At 49.8% G+C, this 20,309-nt stretch overlaps 2 protein-coding genes across 2 annotated transcripts; one reads left to right on the top strand and one right to left on the bottom strand.

Moving 5' to 3' along the window:
• Window positions 1–998: 998 nt before the first annotated feature.
• On the bottom strand, window positions 999–15,895 carry selenbp1 (selenium binding protein 1). The gene is made up of 8 exons (XM_034077365.2): window positions 15,724–15,895; window positions 13,594–13,714; window positions 13,193–13,375; window positions 12,370–12,551; window positions 8,951–9,029; window positions 8,743–8,864; window positions 3,250–3,455; window positions 999–1,958 (listed from the first exon to the last, which is right to left on the bottom strand). Exons 2-8 carry the CDS (start codon window positions 13,712–13,714, stop codon window positions 1,796–1,798), a joined length of 1,056 nt encoding a protein of 351 aa, XP_033933256.1. The 5' UTR covers window positions 15,724–15,895; the 3' UTR covers window positions 999–1,795.
• Window positions 3,819–8,735, top strand: LOC139433248 (spermidine/spermine N(1)-acetyltransferase-like protein 1). Its single transcript, XM_071202179.1, has 4 exons — window positions 3,819–3,835; window positions 6,328–6,745; window positions 7,364–7,879; window positions 8,255–8,735. The coding sequence occupies exons 1-4, from the start codon at window positions 3,819–3,821 to the stop codon at window positions 8,387–8,389; spliced, it is 1,086 nt and encodes a 361-aa protein (XP_071058280.1). The 3' UTR covers window positions 8,390–8,735.
• Window positions 15,896–20,309: the final 4,414 nt, after the last annotated feature.

Here is a 20,309-nt window from a genome sequence, read left to right as displayed (position 1 = left end):
TGTGTGAAGAGGAGACGAGAGAGCTGCAGTGAGGCGTCCTAAAACCCGGAAGTAAACTGCGCATGGCTTCCCTCCACAGAAAAGCAATGAGATTTCTCCATAGGATTTTAGAAAATAGCTCAAATAAGATCTGTGCGAAACGTAGCTGTTAGATAAATGCACGTTTTGTTCAGCCGGTTAATATCCACATGTCTACCCTACTTTTATAATTTTCGAATCATAAATCTATTGATTAGATTAGATTTATGATAGACTTTTGAAACTACAAGAAGATAAGGAGGACTTTTACAAAAAAGTAATAGCGATTTTTGTCCAGAAGGATAGGCAAATGGACTTCATCTTCATGTCAAGGTAAGACTTCAATTTTAGTGAAAATGGGATCTTACTAAGAGAGAACAATTCAATATTTAAATGATAAAATTACATGTTTTGGGTATCCTTTTGTTGAACTGTCTGTTTAAAATTAATTGAAGCATCAGACAAAAAAAGCTTTTGAAAATAATATTATATTTTGATTTAGGTCAAAATATAATATTTGTAAACCTGAAGAGTCAGAGCCTCACCAGCCATGAACCTCTCTGCAGAAGCTTAGAAAACTCAGACATCTGAGTTTTTTGTGCCCCACCACTTTTGTACATATAGAAACGCCACTGTGTGTATGGACTTATCGGTACTGCCATTTCTGAAGTGCTGGAGTGGCGTTCTGGTGCTCTCCGTCAGAACTGCACCCCTGTCAGTCGAGACATATACCACGTGATGACACGTTAGGCTCGTGTTGTGTTCAAGGACCCTGACCTTGGCCAGGAAAAACAGGCACTCGCTTGTTATTTTGCGGTCAAGATTTCTTAATTTTTTTAATTTTTTGCGTGTGTTTATAAATGACCTCGAGGGCCGTACCAAATTGTCTCGCGGGCCGTATACGGCCCGGAGGCCGGAGGTTCCCCACCCCTGGTCTACATCGTGCAGCTGCTGGTTTCTAAAAGTCAAACACACACCAATCATGTTTCACCTTTTATTTCTCCACAGCGCTTCATATGTACTTTCACTACATGTGTGTCAATAAACACAAAGATGGACAACAAACAAGCACATGTGTTCTGATTGGATGAGAGGCAGTGAGTGTTCTGATTGGATGAGAGGCAGTGAGTGTCAGTGATTGGATGAGAGGCAGTGAGTGTCAGTGATTGGATGAGAGGCGGTGAGTGTTAGTGATTGGATGAGAGGCAGTGAGTGCTGATTGGATGAGAGGCAGTGAGTGTTCTGATTGGATGAGAGGCAGTGAGTGTCAGTGATTGGATGAGAGGCAGTGAGTGTCAGTGATTGGATGAGAGGCAGTGAGTGTCAGTGATTGGATGAGAGGCGGTGAGTGTTAGTGATTGGATGAGAGGCAGTGAGTGCTGATTGGATGAGAGGCAGTGAGTGTCAGTGATTGGATGAGAGGCGGTGAGTGTTAGTGATTGGATGAGAGGCGGTGAGTGTTAGTGATTGGATGAGAGGCAGTGAGTGCTGATTGGATGAGAGGCAGTGAGTGCTGATTGGATGAGAGGCAGTGAGTGTTAGTGATTGGATGAGAGGCGGTGAGTGTTAGTGATTGGATGAGAGGCAGTGAGTGCTGATTGGATGAGAGGCGGTGAGTGTTCTGATTGGATGAGAGGCAGTGAGTGCTGATTGGATGAGAGGCGGTGAGTGTTCTGATTAGATGAGAGGCGGTGAGTGTTCTGATTGGATGAGAGGCAGTGAGTGTTCTGATTGGATGAGAGGCGTGTTATTGATGAAGCCGCTCTGTGTCGTCCCTCTACAGCCAGATGTCTGAGGTGCAGTCCCCCCCGGGGTATCTCAGCTCGTGGGCCAGCGCCGGCCCGTCCGGTTCTTTACCGAAGTCCACCAGGAAGTCCTGGTTCAGGGAGAGACCCCCCACCTCCGAGTCCACGTCCACCTGCATCATCACGGAGCCCTGCCTGCACACATTAACACATTACACTCAGTACACGTAACCTCCACAGACGGTACACACGTTACACACCTCCTCCAGACCTCTGGATGTAACCTCCACAGACGGTACACACGTTACACACCTCCTCCAGACCTCTGGATGTAACCTCCACAGACGGTACACACGTTACACACCTCCTCCAGACCTCTGGATGTAACCTCCACAGACGGTACACACGTTACACACCTCCTCCAGACCTCTGGATGTAACCTCCACAGACGGTACACACGTTACACACCTCCTCCAGACCTCTGGATGTAACCTCCACAGACGGTACACACGTTACACACCTCCTCCAGACCTCTGGATGTAACCTCCACAGACGGTACACACGTTACACACCTCCTCCAGACCTCTGGATGTAACCTCCACAGACGGTACACACGTTACACACCTCCTCCAGACCTCTGGATGTAACCTCCACAGACGGTACACACGTTACACACCTCCTTCAGACCTCTGGATGTAACCTCCACAGACGGTACACACGTTACACACCTCCTCCAGACCTCTGGATGTAACCTCCACAGACGGTACACACGTTACACACCTCCTTCAGACCTCAATGTTTCTCACCGAAGATGCATTTACTCCACGACTTCGTCTGAACACAGTTTGATATCATTTATCTGCCCAATGCTCGTTTTACTGACAGAGCCTGAACACATCATGATGGAGCTTCAAGCAGCCTCTGTTAGCACCTCACAGCCTCTCTCTGTGCATGCTTTTTAAAACGTGTGTCAGTACTACAGTACTGCAGTACACAGTAGTACACAGTATTCAGCAGTACACAGTAGTATTCAGTACTCACTGGGTCATGTCGGGGTAGAACTGCTTGTATACAGTAGTACTACAGTAGTATACAGTATACAGTATACAGTAGTATACATTATACAGCAGTACACAGTAGTACACAGCAGTACACAGTAGTACACGGTAGTATTCAGTACTCACTGGGTCATGTCGGGGTAGAACTGCTTGTATATAGTAGTACTACAGCAGTATACAGTATACAGTAGTATACATTATACAGCAGTACACAGTAGTACACAGCAGTACACAGTAGTACACAGCAGTACACAGTAGTATCAGTACTCACTGGGTCATGTCGGGGTAGAACTGCTTGTATATAGTAGTACTACAGCAGTATACAGTAGTATACATTATACAGCAGTACACATAGTACACAGCAGTACACAGTAGTACACAGCAGTACACAGTAGTACACAGCAGTACACAGTAGTATCAGTACTCACTGGGTCATGTCGGGGTAGAACTGCTTGTCCCAGCCACTGAACAGAGACGTGGTGACGTACAGCCTCCTCCCGTCTAGACTGAGCTGAAGCATCTGCGGCCCCCCGGGGACCCTGCGGCCCTGCAGGAAGCGGGGGGGGGGCTGGGGCTCCGGGTCCTCCAGGACTCTGATTGGTCCGTCACTGACGATGCTCCCGCCCAGAAACACCTGCAACAGACAGACGGGTCAGCAGCCGGCCTCGCTCTCCGGGCATGAGGACATCCAGCCGATACAAGAGGGCAAGAGAATGTTCTGAGAAGTTAATACTAACAGAATGGAGATGGAGAAGAAGAGTCTAGAAGCACATGGAACATGATATGTAGATACACAATGAGCAACCAGATGTGTATGGCTGGTCTTCACAGAGTGCAGGTGTTAGGCGTCTTATAGCCCCCCGTGGAATAGCCGTCTCTTCCTCCCAGCTGAGGTCGAGCCGCGTCCACAGGCGCTCCACAGCGCCCCCTCTGGACACACGCTCAGTTTGAGGAAAGGTAGACGTGTTGTTGTTAATGTGTCTCTCTTTATACGTCCATGACGCCGATGCAGAGGTGGGCGGGACGACCGTGAGTCGGTCCTCCTACGGGACAGCTACGCACGGCGAACGGGGCAGAGCGGGTTGAGTCAGAGCGGGTTGAGGCAGAGCGGGTTGAGCCAGAGCGGGTTGAGTCAGAGCGGTTGAGTCAGAGCGGGTTGAGTCAGAGCGGTTGAGTCAGAGCGGGTTGAGTCAGAGCGGGTTGAGTCAGAGCGGGTTGAGCCAGAGCGGTTTGAGCCAGAGCGGTTTGAGTCAGAGCGGGTTGAGGCAGAGCGGGTTGAGTCAGAGCGGGTTGAGTCAGAGCGGTTTGAGTCAGAGCGGGTTGAGGCAGAGCGGGTTGAGTCAGAGCGGGTTGAGTCAGAGCGGGTTGAGGCAGAGCGGGTTGAGTCAGAGCGGGTTGAGTCAGAGCGGGTTGAGCCAGAGCGGGTTGAGCCAGAGCGGTTTGAGGCAGAGCGGGTTGAGCCAGAGCGGGTTGAGTCAGAGCGGGTTGAGTCAGAGCGGGTTGAGGCAGAGCGGGTTGAGTCAGAGCGGGTTGAGGCAGAGCGGGTTGAGTCAGAGCGGGTTGAGTCAGAGCGGTTGAGTCAGAGCGGGTTGAGTCAGAGCGGGTTGAGGCAGAGCGGTTGAGTCAGAGCGGGTTGAGTCAGAGCGGGTTGAGTCAGAGCGGGTTGAGTCAGAGCGGTTGAGTCAGAGCGGGTTGAGTCAGAGCGGGTTGAGGCAGAGCGGGTTGAGTCAGAGCTGGTTGAGTCAGAGCGGTTGAGTCAGAGCGGGTTGAGTCAGAGCGGGTTGAGTCAGAGCGGGTTGAGTCAGAGCGGTTGAGTCAGAGCGGGTTGAGTCAGAGCGGGTTGAGTCAGAGCGGGTTGAGCCAGAGCGGTTTGAGCCAGAGCGGTTTGAGTCAGAGCGGGTTGAGGCAGAGCGGGTTGAGTCAGAGCGGGTTGAGTCAGAGCGGGTTGAGGCAGAGCGGGTTGAGTCAGAGCGGGTTGAGTCAGAGCGGGTTGAGCCAGAGCGGGTTGAGCCAGAGCGGTTTGAGGCAGAGCGGGTTGAGCCAGAGCGGGTTGAGTCAGAGCGGGTTGAGTCAGAGCGGGTTGAGGCAGAGCGGGTTGAGTCAGAGCGGGTTGAGGCAGAGCGGGTTGAGTCAGAGCGGGTTGAGTCAGAGCGGGTTGAGTCAGAGCGGGTTGAGGCAGAGCGGGTTGAGTCAGAGCGGGTTGAGTCAGAGCGGGTTGAGCCAGAGCGGGTTGAGTCAGAGCGGGTTGAGGCAGAGCGGGTTGAGTCAGAGCGGGTTGAGTAAGAGCGGGTTGAGTCAGAGCGGGTTGAGGCAGAGCGGGTTGAGTCAGGGCGGGTTGAGTCAGAGCGGGTTGAGCCAGAGCGGGTTGAGTCAGAGCGGTTTGAGTCAGAGCGGTTTGAGCCAGAGCGGGTTGAGTCAGAGCGGGTTGAGTCAGAGCGGGTTGAGCCAGAGCGGGTTGAGTCAGAGCGGGTTGAGTCAGAGCGGGTTGAGTCAGAGCGGGTTGAGCCAGAGCGGGTTGAGGCAGAGCGGTTTGAGTCAGAGCGGGTTGAGTCAGAGCGGGTTGAGTCAGAGCGGGTTGAGTCAGAGCGGGTTGAGGCAGAGCGGGTTGAGTCAGAGCGGTTGAGTCAGAGCGGGTTGAGCCAGAGCGGGTTGAGTCAGAGCGGGTTGAGTCAGAGCGGGTTGAGCCAGAGCGGTTTGAGCCAGAGCGGTTTGAGTCAGAGCGGGTTGAGGCAGAGCGGGTTGAGTCAGAGCGGGTTGAGTCAGAGCGGGTTGAGTCAGAGCGGGTTGAGTCAGAGCGGGTTGAGTCAGAGCGGTTTGAGGCAGAGCGGGTTGAGGCAGAGCGGGTTGAGGCAGAGCGGGTTGAGGCAGAGCGGGTTGAGTCAGAGCGGGTTGAGGCAGAGCGGGTTGAGTCAGAGCGGGTTGAGTCAGAGCGGGTTGAGTCAGAGCTGGTTGAGTCAGAGCGGTTGAGTCAGAGCGGGTTGAGTCAGAGCGGGTTGAGTCAGAGCGGGTTGAGTCAGAGCGGGTTGAGGCAGAGCGGGTTGAGTCAGAGCGGGTTGAGTCAGAGCGGGTTGAGTCAGAGCGGGTTGAGTCAGAGCGGGTTGAGTCAGAGCGGGTTGAGTCAGAGCTGGTTGAGTCAGAGCGGTTGAGTCAGAGCGGGTTGAGTCAGAGCGGGTTGAGTCAGAGCGGGTTGAGGCAGAGCGGGTTGAGTCAGAGCGGGTTGAGGCAGAGCGGGTTGAGTCAGAGCGGGTTGAGGCAGAGCGGGTTGAGTCAGAGCGGGTTGAGTCAGAGCGGGTTGAGTCAGAGCTGGTTGAGTCAGAGCGGTTGAGGCAGAGCGGGTTGAGTCAGAGCGGGTTGAGGCAGAGCGGGTTGAGTCAGAGCGGGTTGAGTCAGAGCGGGTTGAGTCAGAGCGGGTTGAGTCAGAGCGGGTTGAGTCAGAGCGGGTTGAGTCAGAGCGGGTTGAGGCAGAGCGGGTTGAGTCAGAGCGGGTTGAGGCAGAGCGGGTTGAGTCAGAGCGGGTTGAGTCAGAGCGGGTTGAGTCAGAGCGGGTTGAGCCAGAGCGGGTTGAGTCAGAGCGGGTTAAACCAGAGCGGGTTGAGCCAGAGCGGGTTGAGTCAGAGCGGGTTAAACCAGAGCGGGTTGAGCCAGAGCGGGTTGAGTCAGAGCGGGTTGAGTCAGAGCGGGTTGAGTCAGAGCGGGTTAAACCAGAGCGGGTTGAGTCAGAGCGGGTTGAGTCAGAGCGGGTTGAGTCAGAGCGGGTTGAGTCAGAGCGGGTTGAGTCAGAGCGGGTTGAGTCAGAGCGGGTTGAGGCAGAGCGGGTTGAGTCAGAGCGGGTTGAGTCAGAGCGGGTTAAACCAGAGCGGGTTGAGTCAGAGCGGGTTGAGGCAGAGCGGGTTGAGCCAGAGCGGGTTGAGTCAGAGCGGGTTGAGGCAGAGCGGGTTGAGTCAGAGCGGGTTGAGTCAGAGCGGGTTGAGGCAGAGCGGGTTGAGTCAGAGCGGGTTGAGGCAGAGCGGGTTGAGCCAGAGCGGGTTGAGTCAGAGCGGGTTGAGTCAGAGCGGGTTGAGTCAGAGCTGGTTGAGTCAGAGCGGTTGAGTCAGAGCGGGTTGAGTCAGAGCGGGTTGAGTCAGAGCGGGTTGAGGCAGAGCGGGTTGAGCCAGAGCGGGTTGAGTCAGAGCGGGTTGAGTCAGAGCGGGTTGAGTCAGAGCGGGTTGAGTCAGAGCTGGTTGAGTCAGAGCGGTTGAGTCAGAGCGGGTTGAGTCAGAGCGGGTTGAGTCAGAGCGGGTTGAGGCAGAGCGGGTTGAGCCAGAGCGGGTTGAGTCAGAGCGGGTTGAGTCAGAGCGGGTTGAGTCAGAGCGGGTTGAGTCAGAGCGGGTTGAGGCAGAGCGGGTTGAGTCAGAGCGGGTTGAGTCAGAGCGGGTTGAGCCAGAGCGGGTTGAGGCAGAGCGGGTTGAGCCAGAGCGGGTTGAGTCAGAGCGGGTTGAGTCAGAGCGGGTTGAGTCAGAGCGGTTGAGTCAGAGCGGGTTGAGTCAGAGCGGGTTAAACCAGAGCGGGTTGAGCCAGAGCGGGTTGAGTCAGAGCGGGTTAAACCAGAGCGGGTTGAGCCAGAGCGGGTTGAGTCAGAGCGGGTTGAGTCAGAGCGGGTTGAGTCAGAGCGGGTTGAGCCAGAGCGGGTTGAGCCAGAGCGGGTTGAGTCAGAGCGGGTTGAGCCAGAGCGGGTTGAGTCAGAGCGGGTTGAGCCAGAGCGGGTTGAGCCAGAGCGGTTTGAGGCAGAGCGGGTTGAGCCAGAGCGGGTTGAGTCAGAGCGGGTTGAGGCAGAGCGGGTTGAGTCAGAGCGGGTTGAGGCAGAGCGGGTTGAGGCAGAGCGGGTTGAGTCAGAGCGGGTTGAGTCAGAGCGGGTTGAGCCAGAGCGGGTTGAGTCAGAGCGGGTTGAGGCAGAGCGGGTTGAGTCAGAGCGGGTTGAGTCAGAGCGGGTTGAGTCAGAGCGGGTTGAGTCAGAGCGGGTTGAGTCAGAGCGGGTTGAGTCAGAGCGGGTTGAGTCAGAGCGGGTTGAGTCAGAGCGGGTTGAGTCAGAGCGGGTTGAGTCAGAGCGGGTTGAGTCAGAGCGGGTTGAGTCAGAGCGGGTTGAGTCAGAGCGGGTTGAGTCAGAGCGGGTTGAGTCAGAGCGGGTTGAGGCAGAGCGGGTTGAGTCAGAGCGGTTGAGTCAGAGCGGTTGAGTCAGAGCGGGTTGAGTCAGAGCGGGTTGAGGCAGAGCGGGTTGAGCCAGAGCGGGTTGAGTCAGAGCGGGTTGAGTCAGAGCGGGTTGAGTCAGAGCGGGTTGAGTCAGAGCGGTTGAGTCAGAGCGGGTTGAGTCAGAGCGGGTTGAGGCAGAGCGGGTTGAGTCAGAGCGGGTTGAGTCAGAGCGGGTTGAGGCAGAGCGGGTTGAGTCAGAGCGGGTTGAGTCAGAGCGGGTTGAGTCAGAGCGGGTTGAGGCAGAGCGGGTTGAGTCAGAGCGGGTTGAGTCAGAGCGGGTTGAGTCAGAGCGGGTTGAGTCAGAGCGGGTTGAGTCAGAGCGGGTTGAGTCAGAGCGGTTGAGTCAGAGCGGGTTGAGTCAGAGCGGGTTGAGTCAGAGCGGGTTGAGCCAGAGCGGGTTGAGTCAGAGCGGGTTGAGTCAGAGCGGGTTGAGTCAGAGCGGGTTGAGTCAGAGCGGTTGAGTCAGAGCGGGTTGAGTCAGAGCGGGTTGAGTCAGAGCGGGTTGAGTCAGAGCGGGTTGAGTCAGAGCGGTTGAGTCAGAGCGGGTTGAGCCAGAGCGGTTGTTTGACACCTGAAGGTTTGTCCCTCCCTCGGGTTACTCCTCCCTGCAACTCTATTTCACTGTAACTGGTGGAATGTCCTCGACTGTCTTCGAAATAAAGACATGTAAAAGTCCAAGTGGAGTCACTGCACACCTGGCCGACCAATCGAGGGTTCCTCCTGTCTGTGATGTCATACTGTCTGATGTCACCGTGCAGCCAATTAGAGAAGTAGATGTAACGATCGTCCAATGAGATCAGGATGTCGGTGATGAGACCTGCAGACAGAAAGACAGGTTAACAGACAGAGAGACAGAGAGACAGACAGACAGACAGACAGACAGACAGACAGACAGGTGCTCACTGGGCATCTCTGGAAGCACCCAGCCTTCGACCTTCTTGCTGGGAACGCTGATCACCTTCTCTGCAGCCCAGTCTCCTTTCTGACACACAAACACAGGATAATGCTAAACAGGAAGTCACTGTTAGCAGCTACAGTGTTAGCATCAGCTACTGTGTTAGCATCAGCTACAGTGTTAGCATCAGCTACAGTGTTAGCAGCTATACAGTGTTAGCATCAGCTACAGTGTTAGCATCAGCTACAGTGTTAGCAGCTACTGTGTTAGCAGCTATACAGTGTTAGCATCAGCTACAGTGTTAGCATCAGCTACTGTGTTAGCAGCTATACAGTGTTAGCATCAGCTACAGTGTTAGCGTCAGCTACAGTGTTAGCATCAGCTACAGTGTTAGCATCAGCTACTGTGTTAGCAGCTATACAGTGTTAGCATCAGCTACAGTGTTAGCAGCAGCTACTGTGTTAGCAGCAGCTACAGTGTTAGCAGGAGCTACAGTGTTAGCATCAGCTACTGTGTTAGCAGCTATACAGTGTTAGCATCAGCTACAGTGTTAGCATCAGCTACAGTGTTAGCATCAGCTACAGTGTTAGCAGCTATACAGTGTTAGCATCAGCTACAGTGTTAGCATCAGCTACAGTGTTAGCAGCAGCTACAGTGTTAGCAGGAGCTACAGTGTTAGCATCAGCTACAGTGTTAGCATCAGCTACAGTGTTAGCAGCAGCTACAGTGTTAGCATCAGCTACAGTGTTAGCAGAAGCTACAGTGTTAGCAGGAGCTATAGTGTTAGCATCAGCTACAGTGTTAGCATCAGCTACAGTGTTAGCAGCAGCTACAGTGTTAGCAGAAGCTACAGTGTTAGCAGAAGCTACAGTGTTAGCATCAGCTACAGTGTTAGCAGAAGCTACAGTGTTAGCATCAGCTACAGTGTTAGCAGCAGCTACAGACTGCATTCAGAAAACAAAGCGTTTTAAAAGAAGGTACTTATCTACTTGCTATGAGCTCAGTGCTAACACCCTCTCAGTGATATGATTGTTTTCTGGAGGTTTGGATGGTTTACGAGCCATTGTTCTGAAGGTCTGAACCGTCTGCAGTTCAGGGTCATTAGGTTTTATAGCTCTTATCAAACACAACAAAGGGCTATAAAGTCTCACCGGGATTTATAAGGAATGGGTCGTGTTTTGCTCATGATGTTTTAGATCATAAAGTTTAGCAGCAGTTATACTCGTATCCTTCATGGGATCAAGAACCCTGTGGTACTGTTTCAAGTCTTACTAAGATCTAGAACCCTGTGGTACTGATTCAAGTCTTACTAAGATCAAGAACCCTGTGGTACTGATTCAAGTCTTACTAAGATCTAGAACCCTGTGGTACTGATTCAAGTCTTACTAAGATCTAGAACCCTGTGGTACTGATTCAAGTCTTACTAAGATCAAGAACCCTGTGGTACTGATTCAAGTCTTACTAAGATCTAGAACCCTGTGGTACTGATTCAAGTCTCACTAAGATCAAGAACCCTGTGGTACTGATTCAAGTCTTACTAAGATCTAGAACCCTGTGGTACTGATTCAAGTCTTACTAAGATCTAGAACCCTGTGGTACTGATTCAAGTCTCACTAAGATCAAGAACCCTGTGGTACTGTTTCAAGTCTTACTAAGATCTAGAACCCTGTGGTACTGATTCAAGTCTTACTAAGATCTAGAACCCTGTGGTACTGATTCAAGTCTTACTAAGATCTAGAACCCTGTGGTACTGATTCAAGTCTTACTGAGATCAAGAACCCTGTGGTACTGATTCAAGTCTTACTGAGATCAAGAACCCTGTGGTACTGATTCAAGTCTTACTAAGATCTAGAACCCTGTGGTACTGATTCAAGTCTTACTAAGATCTAGAACCCTGTGGTACTGATTCAAGTCTCACTAAGATCTAGAACCCTGTGGTACTGATTCAAGTCTTACTAAGATCAAGAACCCTGTGGTACTGATTCAAGTCTTACTAAGATCAAGAACCCTGTGGTACTGATTCAAGTCTCACTAAGATCTAGAACCCTGTGGTACTGATTCAAGTCTTACTAAGATCAAGAACCCTGTGGTACTGATTCAAGTCTCACTAAGATCTAGAACCCTGTGGTACTGATTAAAGTCTTACTAAGATCTAGAACCCTGTGGTACTGATTCAAGTCTTACTGAGATCTAGAACCCTGTGGTACTGATTCAAGTCTTACTGAGATCTAGAACCCTGTGGTACTGATTCAAGTCTTACTAAGATCTATAACCCTGTGGTACTGATTCAAGTCTTACTAAGATCTAGAACCCTGTGGTACTGATTAAAGTCTTACTGAGATCAAGAACCCTGTGGTACTGATTAAAGTCTTACTGAGATCAAGAACCCTGTGGTACTGATTCAAGTCTTACTGAGATCAAGAACCCTGTGGTACTGTTTCAAGTCTTACTAAGATCTAGAACCCTGTGGTACTGATTCAAGTCTTACTAAGATCTAGAACCCTGTGGTACTGATTCAAGTCTTACTAAGATCTAGAACCCTGTGGTACTGATTCAAGTCTTACTAAGATCAAGAACCCTGTGGTACTGATTCAAGTCTTACTAAGATAAAGAACCCTGTGGTACTGATTCAAGTCTTACTAAGATCAAGAACCCTGTGGTACTGATTCAAGTCTTACTAAGATCAAGAACCCTGTGGTACTGATTCAAGTCTTACTAAGATCTAGAACCCTGTGGTGCTGATTCAAGTCTTACTAAGATCTAGAACCCTGTGGTACTGATTCAAGTCTTACTAAGATCAAGAACCCTGTGGTACTGATTCAAGTCTTACTAAGATCAAGAACCCTGTGGTACTGATTCAAGTCTTACTAAGATCTAGAACCCTGTGGTGCTGATTCAAGTCTTACTAAGATCTAGAACCCTGTGGTACTGATTCAAGTCTTACTAAGATCTAGAACCCTGTGGTACTGATTCAAGTCTTACTAAGATAAAGAACCCTGTGGTACTGATTCAAGTCTTACTAAGATCTAGAACCCTGTGGTACTGATTCAAGTCTTACTAAGATCTAGAACCCTGTGGTACTGATTCAAGTCTTACTAAGATAAAGAACCCTGTGGTACTGATTCAAGTCTTACTAAGATCTAGAACTCTGTGGTACTGATTCAAGTCTCACTAAGATCAAGAACCCTGTGGTACTGATTCAAGTCTCACTAAGATCAAGAACCCTGTGGTACTGATTCAAGTCTCACTAAGATCAAGAACCCTGTGGTACTGATTCAAGTCTTACTAAGATCAAGAACCCTGTGGTACTGATTCAAGTCTCACTAAGATCAAGAACCCTGTGGTACTGATTCAAGTCTTACTAAGATCAAGAACCCTGTGGTACTGATTCAAGTCTCACTAAGATCAAGAACCCTGTGGTACTGACAGGTGTTTTGTAGAACCTGAAGACGGATCCCTTCAGAGCACATCCCACGTAGCCCTCGGTGGCGTCGGGGTCGTGGAGGAACCGGAGCTCCAGGGGGATCGCCCCGTCTTCCCCGAGGTCCAGCGTCTGCAGCTTCCTGTGGCTGGTCCAGTCCCAGATGTGGAGCGAGCTGCCGTACAGTCCTGAGAACCACAACAAGGAAGTCCTGTGAGCGAGGCTCTGGTTCTGTCCAGAGGGCAACACTGAGCTGGAGGTCTACAGAACTCCCTGTGGTTCAGACTGGGAACAGATCCCATAGAAGTATGTATACAATATCCTGCTTTATATTGTGCTACTGTGCATCTGTAACTCAACATGTATATTTTCTTCTATAGAGATGTTTACATTTTTGATTGTTTATTTCTAGTCTTTGAATTTTTTATGTACAATTCCATGTCTTCTTATGCTCCCAAATTGGGATCAATAAAGTACTTCTTATGTTACCTTACCAACTGGAAGTGTACTGGAAAGGGAACTCAGGACCCAGACTCCTAACTGGAGTTGGGTCCGATCAAAGCACCCTGTGCTGCTGACAGGTCTTAGTAACCGCAGTTACACACCGAGCCGAGGCAGAGACGCCACCAGAGGACCATGTGCTCTGCAACCTGCTGCTGACAGGTCTTAGTAACCGCGGTTACACACCGAGCCGAGGCAGAGACGCCACCAGAGGACCAGGTGCTCTGCAACCTGCTGCTGACAGGTCTTAGTAACCGCGGTTACACACCGAGCCGAGGCAGAGACGCCACCAGAGGACCATGTGCTCTGCAACCGGCTGCTGACTCACCCTCTTTGACGTGGTCCGGGTTGAACCCATTGGCCAGAGCTTTGGGCGCCCCCCACTCGGTGCTGATCATCACGTTGTGTCGCGGCTGGTACCAGAAGTCGTATCCAAATGGTGCCGCTTCCCCCGGGTGCTCCCAGTTCCCGACCACCTCGAACGTCTCACCGTCCAGCAGCACGAAGCCCCCTGAGAGGAGGACAGGTAAAACAGAACGGGTCTTCCAGATGTAAGTAAAGAGATACAGTCGATGGCAGAGAGGAGGCACAGATCTCTGAGGGTGGATCTATTGTTATGCAGATGGTGCGTTCACGGTCTGTCTTTATGATGGGATATCTCCAGCTGATAAAGGGTCTCAGTGAGAGGGGCTGGGCTGTTGGTAGTGAGGGTGTCTGCAGGGGTCTCACCCTTGCCGTTGCCCCCTGGGTCTCCCATGCAGCTGATCATGATCTGCCCGTTGCCCAGGCAGTGGGTGGTGTGAGGGTTGGCCAGGCCGCACTTCCAGAACAGATCCACGGGCTCCACCATCTGAGGAGCAAAGACGCACCAATCAGCAGGAAGCAAATAATAATAATAATAATATATTGGATTTATATAGCGCTTTTATAGTACCCAAAGACGCTTTACAATATGAGGGGGGGGGGGGGGGGGGGGTAGATAGACTGGGGCAGGTAGACAGCAGACTAAGAAAAACAACAAAAACAACAAAACAAAGCACAGTGGCAGTCAGGAGGAGGGGGGGGGGTCTTACGGATAGAGAGAGGTGAAAAGATGGGTTTTGAGGCGGGACTGGAACAGAGTGAGGGACTCGGACTCACGGAGGTCTTGGGGGAGGGAGTTCCAGAGCTTTGGGGCGGCCACAGAGAAGGCTCTGTCTCCAAAGCTCCGGAGATTGCCAATGGGGGTGGAAAGCAGGCCGGCCGAGGTGGATCTGAGGGTCCGGGGAGGATGGTAGGGGATGAGAAGGTCAGTGAGGTACGGGGGGGCCAGATGGTGGAGGGCTTTATAGGTAAGGACCAGGAGTTTGTAGTTGATGCGGTGAGTAACGGGAAGCCAGTGTAGTTCTTTGAGGACCGGGGTGATATGGTGCCATGATTTAGTGTGGGTGAGAAGTCTGGCGGCTGCGTTCTGAACACGCTGGAGTCTACTGAGGGAGGTGGAGCTGATGCCGTGGAGGAGGAGGTGGAGCTGATGCCGTGGAGGAGGAGGTGGAGCTGATGCCGTGGAGGAGGAGGTGGAGCTGATGCCGTGGAGGAGGAGGTGGAGCTGATGCCGTGGAGGAGGAGGTGGAGCTGATGCCGTGGAGGAGGAGGTGGAGCTGATGCCGTGGAGGAGGAGGTGGAGCTGATGCCGTGGAGGAGGAGGTGGAGCTGATGCCGTATAGGAGGGAGTTACAGTAGTCGAGGCGGGAGGAGATGAAGGCGTGAATGAGTCGCTCAGCTGCGGGGCGGGTGAGAGAGGGACGGATTTTGGCAATGTTGCGGAGATGGAAAAATGAGATTTTGACAACTTGGCGGATGTGGGAGTCAAGGGAGAGGGTGGGATCGAATAGAACCCCGAGGTTGCGTGCCTGGGTGGAGGGGGAAACAGGGGTGCCATCGATGGTCAGTGTGAGGTTGGGGCAGTGTCGGCGTAGCAGTGGAAGTCCAGGTTGTAGTGGCGGAGAATCTGACCAAGGGGGAGGATGTAGATGATGAAGAGGAGGGGGCCGAGTACTGAGCCTTGGGGAACACCTTGGGTGACTGTAGCTGTGGCAGAGGAGTGATTATCGAGGGAGATGAAGTGGGATCTGTCGGAGAGATATGACTGGAGCCACCTGAGCGCAGTACCTTCGATACCGATGTCTTGGAGTCGGGTGAGCAGGATGTTGTGGCTCACGGTATCAAAGGCTGCACTCAGGTCGAGGAGGATGAGGATGTTGAGGGAACCGGTGTCAGCAGAGGTGAGGAGGTCATTGAGGACCCTGACGAGTGCCGTTTCTGTGCTGTGGTGGGGACGAAAACCAGACTGAAGGGGTTCGAAGAGGTGATTTGATTGGAGATGGCGGACGCACCAATCAGCAGGAAGCAAACACGCACCAATCAGCAGGAAGCACGTCGGATCTGACCGTCAGACTGACCGGTTGGTGAGAAGTCAGGAGGAAATGTTCCTCTAAATGCGATGGGATTCTGGATCGGGTCAGAAAATATCTCTGAGTCAAACAGACGTTTCCGATAGCAACCTCCGTTCTAACGCCCCAGTGCGGTGTGTACTGAAGGATGCTAGGTGGTCGAACAAAGCGTTACAGTCTGCTCAGCTCGAGCTCAGGATAACAACACAAACACATTCAGAGAACCATTGACCTCCAGACTAGGAGACAGGAAGTGATGCCAGGGGTTAGGACTCGTTCTGAGAAACCCAGTGAAGCAGTCCCACAGAGGTTCATGGAGAGGTTTCAGAAAGTCAATCTGCTCCATCAGGGAGTGAGTGCAGGCAAAGCTGCAGCTGGGGGAGCAGCTGCAGCTCAGCCTGCCAGGAACCCTCCACACATGACTCACCAGGCGAGGACACGCAGCGCTGGTGTTTACAGCAGGTCCTCGTGAAGGGACTGCATGTGAACTCTCTCTGAGGAAAGCTGAATAGATTGAGATGAAAACACTTCCTGCAGGAACTGGCTGGATCCGGATCACAGGGTCAATGTGTGGTCAGGGTCCGATTGTGAAACCAGGACTGAGGAACAGTCGGGGCTGATAAAGTGTCTCTGGCAGCGTGTCCTCACTCTGGAGTTCACAGTGGATACGTCCTCAGGATGATTAATCATTACGCCATGACTCAGCACATTTCCGCCAGGCGCACTTTACTCCCAGATCACATGCTGAGGACGAGGCCTGTGAAACAGATTAACCCTGTTTCTCAGGCTCCAAAAGGACTTTCCCAGAACAGATGCCCATCTCTTCTAAAAGGGTTACATCAATACTCTTCTCAAAGTAAGATGAACCTGTGAGTCGGATGCAGAAGAGTCAGAGTCAATATAGATGTTTTTTATTTTAAAGAAAATTCAGATTGAAAACCTGTAAATGATATGTCCGTCCAAAAGATATTGTGTACTTATAGTGAAAACTACCCTTGGATGAAGGGAAGGTAGACTAAGAGCTTTAGGAATCCAAAGTACAACATATAATAAGTACCCTGTGTCAAGATTGATGCAAAACAAGTGACCTTTGACCTTTTTAGAGAGGTTTAGAAAATAAAACGTCTTCTGAGGTCATTTGGGTGGATTTCCATATTCTCGTTTTAATGCCATCGAACACGTCTTTTGATCAGACAGCTACGGTGAGACATCTCCCCTAGAAGCTCCGTAAAGGCACGCGTTGTGATGTCTGTTTGCTTCCCCTGTCAGAGTCCGGATCGCTCAGGGATGAAACTATGTACCTACATAATCTGTGGAGCCTCGGCTTCAATCGGATGTCTTGTCTGTGCAGCTACGATGAGTAATCAGGGTACTTTTATCTTGAGTTCTGTGCCAAAGTCCGTTAGCATCTTTCGCTCAGGGGTCATTTAGATGCTTCTTATGAGACTTGTGTTTTGGTAAACATGGTTTGTATCGTCAGTTAGCTGAGATTATTCCCGTTAATCTGGTATCAGACATTAATAGGTTCTTAAATATTAAGATCCCCTGAGACACCGTGTCGTGAAAAAAAACCCCAGGGTCCCGTCGATGGGGTTTAACAGGTTAAAGAGCAGCTGGGAGACTTCATCATCTGAACTGAGCGACCTCCTCCTCCTCCTCCTCCTCCTCCTCCTCCTCCTCCTCCTCCTCCTCCTCCTCCTCAATGTCATCTTCAGTTAGACATCGGTAAGTGCTTCGTCTAACGTCGAGCTAGAGAGCACTCCTTTAATAACTTCTCCCTGACTCCAGACATGTTCCATATCCTAAAAACTGTCGAGCTTCAGATCGATTTGCACAATCCCACGTGTTTCCATCCTGCCTGCTGACTGTGCATGCTCTATCAAGTGCCTGTGAATAGATACAGTGAGCAAGGGCGATTCTAGAGTGTGTGGGGCCCCCCCCCCCCCGAGCAGAGCAAGGCAACGAAACTTAAGATAACAAGCAGCATTTTACGGCGCCCTATGCACGAGGCCCCCTCGAGGGGGGTTCCCGACATGTCGTTGCAGTAAATTAAAGGGTGTTTCATGTTGTCGTTGCTGTGGACCTTCTTCAATCGACCTTCTTTGGGGGCCCCCTTCTGGTCCGGGGCCCCGAGCAAGGGGGGCCCCTGACAGTGAGATGAATGAACCCTCAGCGGGGGGTCGCTTCCTGTCCAGGTCGCGTCTGTTGTTTTCCCAACCCAGTTTGGATTGACCACTTCAGCATTCCACACGGCTCGATCAGGTCTTTACGACCGCTCAAAGCGCTGACAGAAGCCTCAGTCCGTCTCTAACCGGCAGGAACTGGTTCCTTCATGTCTTCATCTTCCTTCCTCTTCATCTTCCTTCCTCTTCATCTTCCTTCCTCCATCTGCTCCGAGAAAGAGTCGAAGCGACTGAAGCTGTGAAGTCAGTTCTTCATCACGAGCAGAGAGGCAGAAGTACACACATCCGGTACTCAAGTAGAAGTACACACATCCGGTACTCAAGTAGAAGTACACACATCCGGTACTCAAGTAGAAGTACACACATCCGGTACTCAAGTAGAAGTACACACATCCTGTACTCAAGTAGAAGTACACACATCCTGTACTCAAGTAGAAGTACACACATCCGGTACTCAAGTAGAAGTACACACATCCTGTACTCAAGTAGAAGTACACACATCCGGTACTCAAGTAGAAGTACACACATCCGGTACTCAAGTAGAAGTACACACATCCTGTACTCAAGTAGAAGTACACACATCCTTTACTCAAGTAGAAGTACACACATGTGTGTTCAAAGTGTGAGAAGTAGAAAGTACAGGTATTTGGGTTCAACATGTAAGAAGTAGAAAGTACAGGTATTTGAGTTCAACATGTGAGAAGTAGAAAGTACAGGTATTTGTGTTCAAAGTGTGAGAAGTAGAAAGTACAGGTATTTGAGTTCAACATGTAAGAAGTAGAAAGTACAGGTATTTGAGTTCAACATGTAAGAAGTAGAAAGTACAGGTATTTGAGTTCAACATGTGAGAAGTAGAAAGTACAGGTATTTGTGTTCAAAGTGTGAGAAGTAGAAAGTACAGGTATTTGTGTTCAACATGTAAGAAGTAGAAAGTACAGGTATTTGAGTTCAACATGAGAGAAGTAGAAAGTACAGGTATTTGAGTTCAACATGTAAGAAGTAGAAAGTACAGGTATTTGAGTTCAACATGTAAGAAGTAGAAAGTACAGGTATTTGGGTTCAACATGTCAGAAGTAGAAAGTACAGGTATTTGAGTTCAACATGAGAGAAGTAGAAAGTACAGGTATTTGAGTTCAACATGTAAGAAGTAGAAAGTACAGGTATTTGAGTTCAACATGTAAGAAGTAGAAAGTACAGGTATTTGAGTTCAACATGTGAGAAGTAGAAAGTACAGGTATTTGGGTTCAACATGTGAGAAGTAGAAAGTACAGGTATTTGGGTTCAACATGTCAGAAGTAGAAAGTACAGGTATTTGAGTTCAACATGTGAGAAGTAGAAAGTACAGGTATTTGGGTTCAACATGTGAAGAAGTAGAAAGTACAGGTATTTGGGTTCAACATGTAAGAAGTAGAAAGTACAGGTATTTGAGTTCAACATGTAAGAAGTAGAAAGTACAGGTATTTGAGTTCAACATGTAGAGAAGTAGAAAGTACAGGTATTTGAGTTCAACATGTGAGAAGTAGAAAGTACAGGTATTTGGGTTCAACAGTGTAAGAAGTAGAAAGTACAGGTATTTGGGTTCAACATGTAAGAAGTAGAAAGTACAGGTATTTGAGTTCAACATGTAAGAAGTAGAAAGTACAGGTATTTGAGTTCAACATGTAAGAAGTAGAAAGTACAGGTATTTGGGTTCAACATGTAAGAAGTAGAAAGTACAGGTATTTGGGTTCAACATGTAAGAAGTAGAAAGTACAGGTATTTGGGTTCAACATGTAAGAAGTAGAAAGTACAGGTATTTGGGTTCAACATGTAAGAAGTAGAAAGTACAGGTATTTGGGTTCAACATGTAAGAAGTAGAAAGTACAGGTATTTGGGTTCAACATGTAAGAAGTAGAAAGTACAGGTATTTGTGTTCAACATGTAAGAAGTAGAAAGTACAGGTATTTGAGTTCAACATGAGAGAAGTAGAAAGTACAGGTATTTGAGTTCAACATGTAAGAAGTAGAAAGTACAGGTATTTGGGTTCAACATGTCAGAAGTAGAAAGTACAGGTATTTGAGTTCAACATGTGAGAAGTAGAAAGTACAGGTATTTGAGTTCAACATGTGAGAAGTAGAAAGTACAGGTATTTGAGTTCAAAGTGTGAGAAGTAGAAAGTACAGGTATTTGGGTTCAACATGTAAGAAGTAGAAAGTACAGGTATTTGAGTTCAACATGTAAGAAGTAGAAAGTACAGGTATTTGAGTTCAACATGTAAGAAGTAGAAAGTACAGGTATTTGGGTTCAACATGTAAGAAGTAGAAAGTACAGGTATTTGAGTTCAACATGTAAGAAGTAGAAAGTACAGGTATTTGGGTTCAACATGTAAGAAGTAGAAAGTACAGGTATTTGGGTTCAACATGTCAGAAGTAGAAAGTACAGGTATTTGGGTTCAACATGTAAGAAGTAGAAAGTACAGGTATTTGGGTTCAACATGTAAGAAGTAGAAAGTACAGGTATTTGGGTTCAACATGTAAGAAGTAGAAAGTACAGGTATTTGGGTTCAACATGTGAGAAGTAGAAAGTACAGGTATTTGGGTTCAACATGTAAGAAGTAGAAAGTACAGGTATTTGAGTTCAACATGTAAGAAGTAGAAAGTACAGGTATTTGTGTTCAACAAAGTAAAAAGTAAAAAGTCTTCAGAAAAATAAATAGTGGAGTAAAGTACTGATACCAGAAACATGTGCTTAAGCAGGGACGTGCACAGGTACGGGCTAATGTTGCCCGGGCAACGGCCCGTTTGGCCTTCTTGGCTGACCCGCCCCTCCGGAGAGAGCGAGAGGTTGTTCT

Source organism: Pseudochaenichthys georgianus, unplaced genomic scaffold, assembly GCF_902827115.2.
Source record: "Pseudochaenichthys georgianus unplaced genomic scaffold, fPseGeo1.2 scaffold_1525_arrow_ctg1, whole genome shotgun sequence".
In the NCBI taxonomy this organism is placed as follows: domain Eukaryota; kingdom Metazoa; phylum Chordata; class Actinopteri; order Perciformes; family Channichthyidae; genus Pseudochaenichthys; species Pseudochaenichthys georgianus.
The sequence above is the reverse complement of the archived record's forward strand: the minus strand, read 5'-3'. Positions and strand labels throughout refer to the sequence as shown.